The sequence below is a fragment of the Ylistrum balloti genome, unplaced genomic scaffold, assembly GCF_031769215.1.
Source record: "Ylistrum balloti isolate Yb309-2 unplaced genomic scaffold, AGI_CSIRO_Ybal_v1 Utg370584, whole genome shotgun sequence".
NCBI lineage: Eukaryota > Metazoa > Mollusca > Bivalvia > Pectinida > Pectinidae > Ylistrum > Ylistrum balloti.
Genome location: NW_026782363.1, coordinates 1035847 through 1050933, shown reverse-complemented (window position 1 = coordinate 1050933; position 15087 = coordinate 1035847). Strand labels below are relative to the sequence as shown.

Here is a 15087-nt window from a genome sequence, read left to right as displayed (position 1 = left end):
GTGGGTGTGTACAGATTATTTTTAGTCTCGTGTAATTGTAATTTAGGCTTAATAAAAATAATTGTTCTCTACCATTCTGGATCTTGAGTCTTAATAAGAGTAGGCATTGTCTTGAACTGAATATGATGTAGTTCATCCAATACATTAGGAGCTGCACCAGAATAGTACAGACTTCTATAGTACAAGGAAAATGTGATGTATCAAATTTAATGGATGTAAAAGTATTGATGAAATAGCAGTGTGATGTTTTAACCTTGACACAACTTTTAGTGCCCACATTGTGTCAAGTGAGAAGGGGATCAAAAGGCTGTGTGGGTTATAGAGATGATATGTACATGAATGATTAACTTTGTGTTTGTGGCAGACTCTCCTCTGTTTATTGGTGCTAAAGTGATTGTTGTACTGGGTTTTTCCCCCAGACTTCACCTGCCTATCATTTCATTAATCAGGAGATTCTGTCTGTCATGTATCAGTGATTTTCTGAATGTAAATGTAAGTCTCGATCAAAAAGGTTTTAATAGAAAAAATAGGAACTTACACTAATTAAATTTTGAAAATTGCTTCTTTAAGAAATAAAAAAACTGAAATGAAGAGAATGCCTTGGCTTATATGCATAAAGTGTTAACGTCAAACATTGATAACAGGTGTTCAGGTGTGATACAGAGAAGGGGACACCTATTCAGCTTGTTTGTCATTCTTGGTTTTTCCAGCTGTAATCAATACCACAGGTGACATGTAGAATACCTTTGCTTATGGATTTACCACATAAATCAATAAACAATAAATCTGACATTGTTAGGAACAGTGTGAACTGTTTGAAGACAATTGTAGGAATTCTTTAGATCAAAAACACTTATCCATTACTTAATTTGATAACGACAATGTAGGCCTAAAACTGGGGGATGGGCTGATACCCGGATATGGCCCAATTTATGCATTGAAAATTTGGATAAAAGAGGATGAGCTTATTCCTTGGCATGGGTGTATACATGGTAAAATAAGGTAAAATAAGGTAAAATTTGTTAATAGTAGCAAATAGTAGAATCTCATATTGTCTGTTTTACTGTCTACCTAAATACCATGTCACATTATGCTAGAGGCTGGTCATGATGTTTTCTAGTGAAAAACTTCTTTTATTGAATCATTTAAATGATGTCAAAAAGAACTACTTTTTGTAAGCACAGTATTTTTATCATCACAAAAGACGATTGTTCACAGTTCCCCTGATTGGTATGAAGACAACTATATTCCCCTAAGTATTAATTAGCTTGATTGTACAGCTGCCTATAAAGAGAAATAATATAAGTAGGCAGGCAGTTTTGTTGCTATTTCTTTGATACATCTTTAAACTGAATTTTCTATAAAAACACTCAGAGAACCAAATAATTTCATTGATTTAGAGAATTCAGGACCACAGTACTTGCTACAAGGTTTCGTTCAAACTTGGCCTGAATGATTGCGGGTAAAGGGATTTTGTATAAAAGGGGGGCCAGGACTGTATGGGGCAGAAGGGGTTGGAAACAGTAGGGGAAATAGAGAAAATTCTTTAAATCATTCTTTGGTAGAAAAGGCAGGATTCTATCCCAATTTTTGTCAGAAGCATCTTTGCTTAATTTTGTTGCCACATAAAAGTATTGCCATGATGAAGCCTTCAGTTATGATTCTGCTAATCCTGTTTTTTTGTATGGTTGCTCAATTTATTTGCAATGTTTTCTTGTTAACATTTGATTATACATGTACATAGCTATATTAATTACTTAAGAAGTTCATTTAGTTTTCTTGTATACACCACTGCAATGTTCTATTTCTTGGGTCTTGATCCACCACTGCAATGTTCCATTTCTTGGGTCTTGATCCACCACTGCAATGTTCTATTTCTTGGGTCTTGATCCACCACTGCAATGTTCCATTTCTTGGGTCTTGATCCACCACTGCAATGTTCTATTTCTCATATCTTGATCCACCACTGCAGTGTTCTATTTCTCAGATCTTGATCCACCACTGCAATGTTCTATTCCTCAGGTCTTGATCCACCACTGCAATGTTCCATTTCTTGGGTCTTGATCCACCACTGCAATGTTCCATTTCTTGGGTCTTGATCCACCACTGCAATTTTCTATTTCTCAGGTCTTGATCCAACACTGTAATGTTCTATTTCTCAGGTCCTGATCCACCACTGTAATGTTCTGTTTCTCAGGTCCTGATTCACTACTGCAATTTTCCATTTCTGGGGTCTTGAACCACCACTGCAATGTTCTATTTCTTGGGTCTTGATCCACCACAGTAATGTTCTATTTCTCAAGTCCTGATTCACTACTGCAATTTTCCATTTCTTGGGTCTTGATCCACCACTGTAATGTTCTGTTTTTCAGGTCTTGATCCACCACTGTAATGTTCTATTTCTCGGGTCCTGATTCACTACTGTAATGTTCTATTTCTCAGGACCTGATTTAACCACTGTGATATTCTATTTCTCAGGTCCTGATTCACTACTGTGATATTCTATTTGTCACGTCCTGATTCATCTCTGCAATATTCTATTTTCCAGGTGATTGCTGGCTTTTGGCTGCTGTTGCCTCCTTGACCATCAACAAAACTTTGTTTGCTCGTGTTGTGCCCTCTGAGCAGAACTTCACAGATGACTACTGTGGACTGTTTCGCTTCAACTTTTGGCACCAGGGAGACTGGGTGGAAGTATGTGTGGATGACAGACTCCCAACCTACTACAACAGGCTGTCTTTCATGCACTCTGCAGAGAATAATGAGTTCTGGAGTGCCCTGTTTGAGAAAGCTTATGCCAAGTAAGGGGGCAATTTACAAATTTGTATCAACCTTGGCATAAATTCCTTCGAGTTATATCATATATTATGAAAGATATGAGCTTCAAAGTCTACGGTTACTCTATATAAACCCCTGATTTTCAGTCTGCATCAGGTTTGATTGTAACATATTTGAAAAACTTTGCTCTAAGAGTTGCATGATTTGCTGACATTTTAAAACCTCTTGTATCATATGGTTACATGTATCCAAATTATCCCTGAAAGGAGACGGTAAATTTGAGTAGACAGGGCTCCTAGAGGTCCCTGGAGGAAGACATTTTATTTGAGTATGACAGGACTCCTAGAAGTCCCTGGAGGAAGACATTTTATTTGAGTATGACAGGGCACCTATAAGTCCTAGAAGAGAGACAGTACATTTGTATTTGACCGTTACAGGTTACAGGGTTCGTATGAATCCTTGAAGGGAGGTAGTACATGTGAGGCCATGGAAGATTTCACAGGTGGTGTCACAGAAATGTTTGATCTGAGGAAACCTGAGGAGAACCTGCTGACTATCATGTTAAAGGCCAGTGCCCGTGGTTCTCTGATGGGGTGTTCTATTGACGTAAGTTTATACAGGTACAACTGTGTGTTAATCAGATGTTTGAACACATTGCTAGCTAAAACATGGTAACATATAAGAAAAGTAGAGATTTCTTCAGTGATGTAACTGAACACTTTTGAAGACAGAATGCTGATAATGATCATGCTCTCCATGATAATTTTCAGATGTTTTTATGACATCACAAATGTTTTTTCTGTAATGTTATTGTATATGTAAACCAAGAGCAACAATTCTGTTGAAAATTTGAGGGTGAACATTAATCAAAGTTTCTAACGAATCGTCAAAACTTTCTGAGATATATTGTTGTCTATACAGAATGTTGGTATATGTTTCTACAGGCTGACCCTAACCAGTTAGAAGCAGTTCTTGACAATGGTCTGGTCATGGGCCATGCCTACAGTATCACCTGTGTCCAGTTGGTAAGTAACAACTGTGGATCCTCACAAAATGGCTGACATGCAGCCATCTTGGATTTGGACAAAGTTAGTCATCACAATTTTTTGAAAATCTTATGATAGATCATTCTTAACTTTCATGTATTTGTATCCCATTGTCTCTAGTAGTGCATTGTTTATCTCAGGACTTATTTGAAAAAACAAATGGCTGACAGGCAGGGACCTAGGTTTTCACACCTCTAGTTTGCTATCATTATTTATTGAGTAGTTTTTGATGAATTGTGACAGGGAATATAGAATGGCCATTAGGTAACAATCATGGTGGTTTTTTCTTTGTACACAAAACAGAAAAGATCATTCCAATTTCATAGGTAGGTTAATTATCCTATGTCCCAAGTTTGCCTGTTTATATTTTGTGACAGATTACAAAGTAAAAGAAGGAAAAAGACTTACCCTCTGATAATGCTCCTCCATTATTGCAATACACCATGAAGCATCAGTTTCATTTTTCCACTGTACCATTTTACTAGAAATATCTTTTCTGATTTGTAGGTTGACATAAAGACACCTCGTACAAGTGGTCGTATCCCCATGGTGAGGGTACGTAACCCATGGGGCAATGAAACAGAATGGAAGGGAGCCTGGAGTGATCAGTAAGATTTCTTAACATAAGAAATATTTCACAGGTTTTATTTTTTATTCATTTTTTAGACACAACATTGAAAAACCAAGTGTTTGGCAAAAAAGTTTTCCAATTCTTAAAGGAAAATTTAGCAGATAAGAGAATCTTGAATTTTACATATTGAATTGGAAAACTTACAAATGGATTGTTTTTTCTTTTCAAATCACCAACATCTTATCAGCTCTTGTATGGTGATTTTCTAAAGAAACTCTATCAATTCCTGGATCAAGTAAATGTTTTTAGTTACAAACAGGAACTTTATATTTGTGTTAATGATGATAGATTTACCCTTTAAATATTCGTTTATTGAAAATTTACTTTTTTTCAGTGAAAAGTTTGGTAAAAGTTGTTAATAATTTTTGCTTGTTACTTATTAGGTCAGAGGAATGGAGATTCATTCCAGAAGATGAAAAGAAAAACCTAGGTCTAACGTTTGATGATGATGGTGAATTTTGGTAAGTCTTTTTTGTTTGTTTTGTTTTTTTTTTAAATGAAAACTTTAATTTCAAAAGCAAGAGTGAAATGGCACTGGAAGAAGAAAGTTTTCTATATTACAAAAAGGCACAAAGTATTGGCAGTTATATAGTATTGTAGTCTTGTGTTGATATAGCAAGAATGAAGATCATCATTTTATTTAGAGGTACAATGGTACAGAAGAAATGCAGGGGACTAAACAATTGTTAGATGTATTCAGGAAATTTATGTTTAGAAAAAAAATACAAACAAATTTAGGTTTCATTACAAACATGAATGCAGAACAAAGGGTGTTTTCTAGTTCAGAAATAGGTTTTTCGAGAATATCTGAAAAGTTTTGTGTTAAATGTTAAGTGTCATAGTCTGTGGTCGATCCATCTCATTTCTTGAGAATAACTGGATGGAACTTTCAGAATTCATATACCAAATCTCCATAGCTCAAGTGGTGCTTAATTTGCCAAATGAAAAAAAAATGAAATGTTTGACTGGTGACCACCTCTTGGAATTTGCAAATTCATCACTTTCTTTCAAAAAGTACATGATGAATTTTTTTCAAATGTATTCAAAGGTTCCCCATGGTTTCCAGTTGTGCATTATTTTTTTTCTTAATTTCATATATAGATTTTCTTTGTTGATTGATATTATCATAGAATTCATTCACGTCTACATCATTTATACTAATAAACATATAATTAGGATAAGATAAGAGGAGAGAAGTGAAAAAATCCATCCTTCTCGAAATCAATAAAGATGACAAAACATTGGATGCCAACATCTTTCTTGTTGATTTTAACATTTTTTGTTCCATTAGAAGTTCATAGTCCTTTAGACCTAGATTTGGTTGAATCAAAATAAAAATGAAAAAGGACCCAAGAAGTTTTGTCTTATTGATGTGTTATGTGACCACTACATCTCACACTCCCATCAGGCCCAAGTAGCTCAAAACTTGGCCGTAGTTAAAAATGGCAATGAAAATTTTCAAATCTGAATTTATCAAAATTGGGAAGTTTTGTTTGAATTTCACAGCTGTAATTGTGTTTATGTGGGCCAGATCAATATTTTGAGTGTCAGTTTTGCTTTAGAAGTCTTTGCTTTGTTTGGTTGGGTTTTTTCAGTGATAGCAATTTGAGTTCTGTGCTAATCACTGGTCAAGTCTAGCTTAAGTGAAACCATTCTTAGAATAACTGAGGTCAGAGGGCTAACAAGGCCCTCAAGAGTCTTGTAAAGTAAATGGAGAGCTACACAAGAGGTCATATTTTTTAAGTGAAAGGATTGATTTAACAAGAAATTATTGCTATTTATAACTGATGTTAGTTAATTAGTTTTGTTGACCATTCTGTAGCTTCATTATATAACTTTTCTCCTGTCAGGATGTCATTCTCTGACTGGAAAACAAATTTCCAGAAGCTTGAGATCTGCAACTTGGGTCCAGACTCTCTGGATGAAGAAGAGATACAGGCTGGTGGCAAACGTTGGGAAGCTACCTGTGAGAGTGGATCCTGGGTCCCAAAGGTCAATGCTGGTGGTTGTAGGAACTATCTCGGTAAGGAATTTTTCTATCTAACAAACAATGAACTTTAGTAGGCATGACATCTTGTCCTGAAATATCTGTAGGCAATGGCTTATCTGCCCTTTACTACTTGTCTATGACATCATCATATAAAACAAACCCCATTTTAAGTACTTCATGGATAGAATCTGATGTATAAGTGTTCTGATAAAGCCTCACATCAGAGGCAAAACAAGTCGGCTCACACGATATGTGGTTTGTGTTTTGTTATTAAAACTTATTTAGATTAGTTTTGATCCTTTGATTTCATCGCACAGCATATCTTTCCCTATCCACTCCATACTTGCAGCGCCCTACTTATTAACCAACAAGCTCAGAACTAACTCTGTTATTTAATGTTGGCTCTGTTTTTGTTGATTAATCATCTGATTTGTTACGTTGATAGTCTGTGTAAACTCACTACTATTGTTAATGAAGGACAGGTGGATTCTATATTTAACACAATCATTTTGTCTGTAGACACCTTTTGGACCAACCCTCAATACAAGGTGACATTGGTGGACCCTGACGATGATGAAGATGACCTGTGTACCATGCTGGTCGGAATCCTGCAGAAAGACAGAAGGAAGAAGAGGAAGGAAGGACTTGATCTGCTCACCATTGGTTATGTTATCTACAAGGTTAATGCTGTTGATTTTGTTGTCAGTCTGTTGTGTTGTGTTTCATTCCCGACAAGATAAATTCTTGATAAACGACATGTTAAATTGATGCTATAGGAATTTTGTATATCACAACTAATAAGAAAATTTGGGGTAGTTTTGGTGACTACACAATCAACTTCATCATCAGACCTGTGAAGCTTAGGTACACAAGACCATTATGAAATTGACAGGTCATTTTGTCTTTACTTTGACAATAAATGAAATATTGTAAATGGCTATAAAATTTATACCAGAAGTAGAATGAGATAATTACTAGTATATCCCTTACATTTCTAAGATTGTAGCCATTTAGAAATCTATATTATATACAATAATTGTTGTAAGGAAGAAATGCAGGTATTTCTTTATGAAAATATGAGTTAAATAAAAGCCATGTCATTCTTACCCTCTACTAATTCATTATCTTTCAACTTTTATAATGTTGATTTTATTTCAAATTTCTCTGCATTCTGTACTTTTTTATCATTAGCCCTAAATTACATAATTGCCTAAGTAATCGTAAGAAACATTTGCCCTGGGTTTTTTTTGCGCTGTTAGAAAACTTGAGATTTTGCCAAATGTTTAATTTGCCAAAACAATACCTGGTATACAATATACCTAGCTTTAATATTAGTCTTCAGCCTTCCATTTATTTTTACCTCGTCAAAAAAAGGCAAAACCTGTGAAAGTTAAGCTGTGTACAGTATCTAAATAGAAGCTAGTTCATTAGAAACCAAATGTACCTAGAAAATTTTTAAGGCTTTTTAGAAAATTTTTATGCCAAATGCCTGTCATTTGAAACAATGGTTTTCAGATTGAAAATTTTATGAGGCAAAAAAAGCCCAGAAATATGCATGAACCTTGACATTCATTTAGAAGCATCAATTAACTTATAAAACAATACTTTTCAATTAGAATTTGCCAGTTCCTTATTTGCCTTTTTAATGTTTTGGTAAAAATTAAGACACTTATAAAAATACATGTAATATAGCATTTCAATAAAAATTCATTTTTCTTGCTTGTATTTTTTGTTTAGCTGAAAGATGGTATGGAGGATTCTGGTCCCCTGGACTTGAAGTTCTTTAAATACAATGCATCCACAGCCAAGTCTCCATCTTTCATCAACATGCGTGAAATCTGTGGTCGTCACAAACTGTCACCAGGAACTTACGTCATCATCCCATCCACTTTTGAACCTCATCAGCAGGGAGAATACCTTGTCAGGATCTTCTCAGAAAAAGCAAACCAAGCTGGGTAATGATGGATTTTGACAAATGTTAAGATGAAAATTTAATTATATTGGTTAATCATCCAAGTGATTAAACTCTCTACAGCTTCGTTACTGACAGGATTTGTGGGTTTGAGGAACACATAACCGTTCTATTAGTTGTTGATTTAAGATTTCACTAATCAATTTTTGTTTGTTTTGATTGGCTGTTAACTTTGTTGTATCTATTGTAGATTTGAATTTTCCAAAATCACATTCATTTGGTTATTGCAAACAAATGAGACAATATCTGGTTATATTATTAAATTTTATATCAGCATGAGGAGATGTTGTTTCCAGTAATGATGAGTAGATTACTCCTACTAAATAGTTGTGCCATTGTCAGTTTGGACTGATCATAAATACAAAACACCCATTAGGCAATCGTCATGATTTAACAGAGATTATTACTGTTTCTTAAAAGGAATTCTGAAATTTCATATAAATAAGAGCAAAACACAGGAAATAAAGAGAAAAGAATGGAAAAGATTCAGCTTTTAAAAAACAAATATTAGGTGCCACGATCCGTGCCATGATCCCTCTGGGATCTGTTGTAAATGTATTCTATTGAACAATTCTGGAACCTGTTTCATTAGTCTTGACAGCAACATTATAGACCTGTTCCATTTGTCTCAGTATAAAATTTCTGAAGTTTCATCCAAGGGCTTGTAAAATCTGAAGTTGACGTCAGTGATATAAACACAGTGATTATCTAGGGTGTAGGTAATTATGATATACCTAAGATAATAGTTGGTGGAGAGCTAATTATTTCCTGTGTTGTTAACAGGGAGATGGATGAGGAGACAGGCATGATTGACGACCAGGTAAGCATTATATTGTGTTGTAGTGTCTGGTGTAGGGACATACAATTGTACCTGTTTAGATGATAGCATCAGTGTAGATTTAGATTCATTTTAACATTCCGTAGTTCTCATTGTTAGAAATTTATTTTTTACCTGACAACAAATTGAACATTTCCACTCTATCAGATGTTATGTTATCATTATGATAGTGTTGATAGTGTCAAAAGTGTTTCTCTTTAGAGACACATGCAATATATTGTAAACACAATTTAGTATTGCTGTGAATCTCTTCTTATGTAATCTAAGATAGTATATACATTTTATCTTACCAATATGAGGCGATACTTTGTAACAATAATTGAGACATTCCCTCACCCTTTTTATTTTGTTTTCATCCAAGTCAGTGTGCATGTTTCATCTACCTGAAAATTATTAGATTTGTCTGGTAGTCGGTGTTAGATGTATTTGTAGACAGAACATAAGTGTGTCGATCACTAGATAGGGCATACCTGGGTCTCAGGTAATAATGGTTATCATTGTAGTAAAAGTAACAGTTACCAAAAAAGAAGAAAGCGATATAAAAAGTAGCATTTTTCACCCCATGACTTTTTTTTTGTAAATAATTCTACATCATGTACGTCTTGTGCAAATTGAATTAACTCCTATCACATATTATTCTGTTTACAATCAATTCTAATTTGTTTGATTTTTAATCTATTGTTAATATTTATTTTCATACAGACGTTTATTTACAAATCTTAAACAGTAATAGACCTACATACATCATTAAAGTGTGTAGTTTGAATTTATATCAGATGTGAATAAATTGCTGTCTATTCTAAAGCTGCCAGTGATGTATCTAATGTCGAGTCCCGGGACAAAGGATGCATACTTTCCTAAATTGTTCCCTTAGATTTGGGAAATTTAACATACCATATATGGAAAGCCTTGTGTTTTGGTGAAATATGTCCTGACATTTCAAAGTGTAGATAAGTCACTAAGCTGTAGTTAAAATAAATTCTAGTATTGACAATCCTTTCACAGTGTTAACAGTGGTCAACTGCATATATTTCAGTTAGCACTTTGTATCATATTTTAGTGCTTTTGGTGCATTAAACATTCCACTAATTGTTGATATCTTGCACAAGTTTGATAACGCACCAATATCTGAGCACACAATATATAGAATATCTTATACAATTTCTTTATCAAACATTTTAGTTCCAGTTGCATGTGTCGTATAAGTAGTTTTATTTTGTATTTGTTTTGTGCGTGTTGTCTGTCGCAGAGCAGTCTCGTTAGTCTAGAACGGTTCCATGTATATTCTACAACAAAAGATGGGCAGGTCATAGTAAGTTGATGAGTGTGACAAAAGCTGTTTCCAAAAGTCTTGCTAGGATTTGCATAATAGCAAGATGAGTGAGCTGGGTTGAATTAGCTTGAACAAAACACAGTAATGCATCTCAGCTGTTTAAATATTTTCCGAACCAGTTTCTATCTTTGCATAATTTTGTTTTACTTCCCAGGATATCCTCTGTGAGATTGCAGACATTTTTTGTGTATCAGATTATCTCAGAAGTATTAACTGCTGATAAAATGTTTTTAATTCCTTGAATTTTGAAGTCGTCAGTGATGTAAGTAATTTATTAATGGTTGATGACACTAGTTATGCGTTGGCTTCAATTTTTCCAACACAGTAACAATAGATGATTATCTGACAGTGACTCTGTCTGGAATATCATACTTCTCACTGAGCTAGTTGTAGAGATGAATTAGTTTGTTAGTGATAGAACTGTAGTAGGGAAAATGCTGTAATATTTAATGATGAAAGATTTCAGCTTGTTATTGATAATCTTAATGATGAAAATGCTGTTATATCTAATGATGAAAGATTTCAGCTTGTTATTGATAATCTTAATGATGAAAATGCTGTAATATTTAATGATGAAAGATTTCAGCTTGTTATTGATAATCTTAATGATGAAAATGCTGTTATATCTAATGATGAAAGATTTCAGCTTGTTATTGATAATCTTAATGATGAAAATGCTGTAATATTTAATGATGAAAGACTTCAGTTTTGATTCAAAATTACATTCATTCAAACATAATAAGAAAAAGTTGTGTATCACTCAAACTCAGTATTTTCATACAAAAATGACAATATTATTGGAAATCTTTGAGATTTTATGAGAAGTTCTGAAATAATTTGAAATGGCATCAGAGTGCGATATCAATTTGGTTAGGATCTATACCAAATGTCATTAGTGATAGAATATTGATATTTTAGAGAAATTATAATAATAATTAACATGAGTCTCGGAGTACAGTAAAAGTTTGTATCTATAGTTGCATGTTATCAAACCACTCCTATGTTTTGATTGATCGATTTATTAATCAATTGATTGATTGATAAGGCTAAATGACTTTGTATCAATAGGTTATAACTGAGCCTAGGACAGAAATGAATTTTTCCAAGCAGTATTTATCAGGATTGTTTTGTAATAGAATATTGAGGATATACACATGTATACACTGTTCTTCTCAAGGTATTATCACAAAACTCTTGGATTTGAAAGATTTGTTAATACGATAAGAAATTCTGTCTTATTGGGTTGCTTATTAGTTGGTGTCGGGATGGGATTCATCACTGCAGTGTGAATCCTGCATTGGTCTAAGGGAGATAACTTAAAACTTTCATTCATCCTGTGCTTCTACTGACACAAGATTCTGCAATGCATTCTGACGTGTTTTTTTTTTTAATGCAGTTTTAATTGTGATAGAGATATTTATCATGTCTACTTACCTATCTTATTCACTTTGATTGTTTCAAATATCGAAGTTGAAATTATTTTTTCTGGAACACTTAAATGATGCTAGAGAATTTTTAATGTATTAATAATTTTTTCTCTTTAAAGTACATTCATATGATGCATAAATTCAGTTATGTTTATTGTATTTGTTATTTCATTTTTTTAATTCTTAAATGAAGAAATTTATTTTTTTGTATGTTTTCCTTTCCTTTGTAATGTAACATTGAGTTTTTATTTTTACTAACTCTTTTTTTTGTGTATGTTGCCTCCTTTGTGTATTTCTTTTTCTGTTCTTTGTGTTTTTAACATGCTTCAATTTATTTATGGAAAATTTGTGTTATAAACGACCCACTAAGGGAAGAAATTTTAGATTTGCTGCCACAGATATAATTTAAAACAATTTTTTATTATGATGTTTATTGAATTTATGAATATATCTGTAAGATGTCTGTCCCGGAGAATGTACCTGCAGTGGCCAGCGGCCCTCCGACAGAGTCAGCAGACCAGGTGCCAGGCGTTAGTAGTTTAAGCCTGCAGACCATAGACGAGTGTCTCTCCCTTACACATACTAGAACATTACTCCTCACCAAATTGAACTGATGAATTTGGTGATGAGCTCCACTCCTTGTTTAACATCACTAAATATATCCTTAGATAAGTTAATTCTGTATTATATTACTTGACATTCTGTTTTTGTACAGCTCCTAATAACTGTTATTCATAAATTGTGTTAATATTTTACTACTAGGAATTACCTGAAGGTGAAGTCAATGCACCAACACCAGTTCCTCCTCTCCCAGAGGTACAGGCAGTGCTATTGTTCTGTTTTATCTCCCTAAGATGTTCCTAACCTTGCCCCTGTTTTAGATTGATATGTTCATCCTCTGTGATCAGCTTAGTTGATCTGCTCTAGCCAGGGCTTTTGTATGAGGCTAAATTCAGCAGTCTTCCCTCCTGATAAAGAGTTACCTGCCCTTGTTCCAGGTGAATGTGTTCATATACTGCAATTCCTCAGTTGATTCACCTTGTTGCTGTTCTGTTCATCCTGAGTTAGCAGTTATCCTCCCTGAAAAAGAGTTGTCTGCCCTTGTTCCAGATCAACGTGTTCATATCCTGCAATTCCTCAGTTGATCCACCTTGTTACTGTTCTATTCATCCTGAGTTAGCGGTTATCCTCCCTGAAAAAGAGTTACCTGCCCTTGTTCCAGATCAACGTGTTCATATCCTGCAGTTCCTCAGTTGATCCACCTTGTTACTGTTCTGTTCATCCTGAGTTAGCAGTTATCCTCCCTGAAAAGAGTTATCTGCCTTTGTTCCAGATCAACGTGTTCATATCCTGCAATTCCTCAGTTGATCTACCTTGTTACTGTTCTATTCATCCTGAGTTAGCGGTTATCCTCCCTGAAAAAGAGTTATCTGCCTTTGTTCCAGATCAACGTGTTCATATCCTGCAATTCCTCTGTTGATCCACCTCGTTACTGTTCTATTCATCCTGAGTTAGCGGTTATCCTCCCTGAAAAAGAGTTGTCTGCCCTTGTTCCAGATCAACGTGTTCATATCCTGCAATTCCTCAGTTGATCCACCTTGTTACTGTTCTATTCATCCTGAGTTAGCGGTTATCCTCCCTGAAAAAGAGTTATCTGCCCTTGTTCCAGATCAACGTGTTCATATCCTGCAATTCCTCTGTTGATCCACCTCGTTACTGTTCTGTTCATCCAGAGTTAGCAGTTATCCTCCCTGAAAAAGAGTTGTCTGCCCTTGTTCCAGATCAGTATTAATTATCCATAAGCTTGGTTTACTTATCCTGTCACAGTATGATTTATCTGTTATCCTGGATGTTTGTTTGACACAAACATCAGCAGTTATCCTCTCAGATGAAGAGTTGTCTTTCCTTGCTACAGTCAGAATTCCGTGCAGAATTAAAACATTTCACCTTGGTTTATAACCAAGCTTTCCCAGCACTGAATGCCACAAATTTGTGAAGACCGGTTTGCTACCCTGACTTAAGTTTTCCAGAAATTCTCTGACAGATTGTTTTAATTCAACCATGTCCAGTTCTCATTTCTTATACCACTTTCCTGACTTACATGAAATATTAATGTAATAAGAAGTCTACCCAGTCGTACATACTTGGGAATATAAACTTAACAGTTCCAGCCTGTTGTGAGCATGATTGTCCCTCATTAATTAGGGTTAATTGGTTTTGTGTGGTGTTATTAATGAGAAAAAAACTGTGATTTCTAAGTATGATGTACTCTTAAGTACAGTAAAGTTACATTAGAATGTTTTGTTTATTTAGATACATTTTACTATAGAGAAGTATATGTTGTGTTATGATGTAAGTTATATATTTAACAGATATATATTTATATTATTTTTTTTATATTATTTTATGCAAGAGAGCTTCTCCCAATATTACAATCACAGTCATGTCCTTTTTGTCTATAAATTGTCTTATTCCCAAAAGATTTCTTCTTATGAATTTTTTTTTGCACAACTCTGTTAGATTTTGTCTGATTTTGTGTTTATGATTTGATTATCACAGAAGACGACGGTGAGAGTAAGTTTAAATGTACTACTGACAATGACTAAACACTCTATGTCAGAGTGCTGTGATTTCTACCTTCCTATTGTCTGTCTCTCATTGACTGTGAGGTTGGCTTGTTCACATGAGGAAGTGCAACGCTTCAGTGACTCATACATCTAATGATATGCTAATGTTTTTGAATATGTATGAATTGATACTTGAATATGCATGACTTGTTATTTGAATGTGTATATCATTAGCAGAATATCAGACTATTGATTAGGTGTCCATCAGGTTAAAGATATCTACTTTACCTGTACGTTATTACATATATCATCATGCATTTGGACTGAAAGTCTTGTAATCAGAAAATGTACTTGTTATTATGATTGAGGTCTGAGATAATTCACTGCTTTATTATTATCAAAATTTTATGCATTAAAATGTATATGCATGAGAAAAGTTGAATATACCTGGTTTGGGCATCTGTACAAATTCATTGAAGGCTTTGGAAAAAAAAGAAAAAAAAAA

General features: G+C 34.2%; 1 protein-coding gene across 3 annotated transcripts in view; it reads left to right on the top strand.

Moving 5' to 3' along the window:
• The window catches only part of LOC132556714 (calpain-B-like), a 58209-nt gene that overhangs the window by 21519 nt on the left and 21603 nt on the right, over window positions 1-15087 (top strand). For 2 of the 3 annotated variants that reach the window (XM_060221155.1, XM_060221154.1), the window contains 12 exons: window positions 2549-2801; window positions 3216-3384; window positions 3723-3803; window positions 4332-4432; window positions 4839-4916; window positions 6306-6478; window positions 6965-7125; window positions 8183-8400; window positions 9201-9237; window positions 10505-10567; window positions 12778-12831; window positions 14575-14589. In XM_060221155.1, coding sequence (XP_060077138.1) covers window positions 2549-2801; window positions 3216-3384; window positions 3723-3803; window positions 4332-4432; window positions 4839-4916; window positions 6306-6478; window positions 6965-7125; window positions 8183-8400; window positions 9201-9237; window positions 10505-10567; window positions 12778-12831; window positions 14575-14589 — 1403 coding nt within the window. The remainder of the gene's footprint in view (window positions 1-2548; window positions 2802-3215; window positions 3385-3722; window positions 3804-4331; window positions 4433-4838; window positions 4917-6305; window positions 6479-6964; window positions 7126-8182; window positions 8401-9200; window positions 9238-10504; window positions 10568-12777; window positions 12832-14574; window positions 14590-15087) is intronic. The other variant, XM_060221156.1, reaches the window with a different exon arrangement.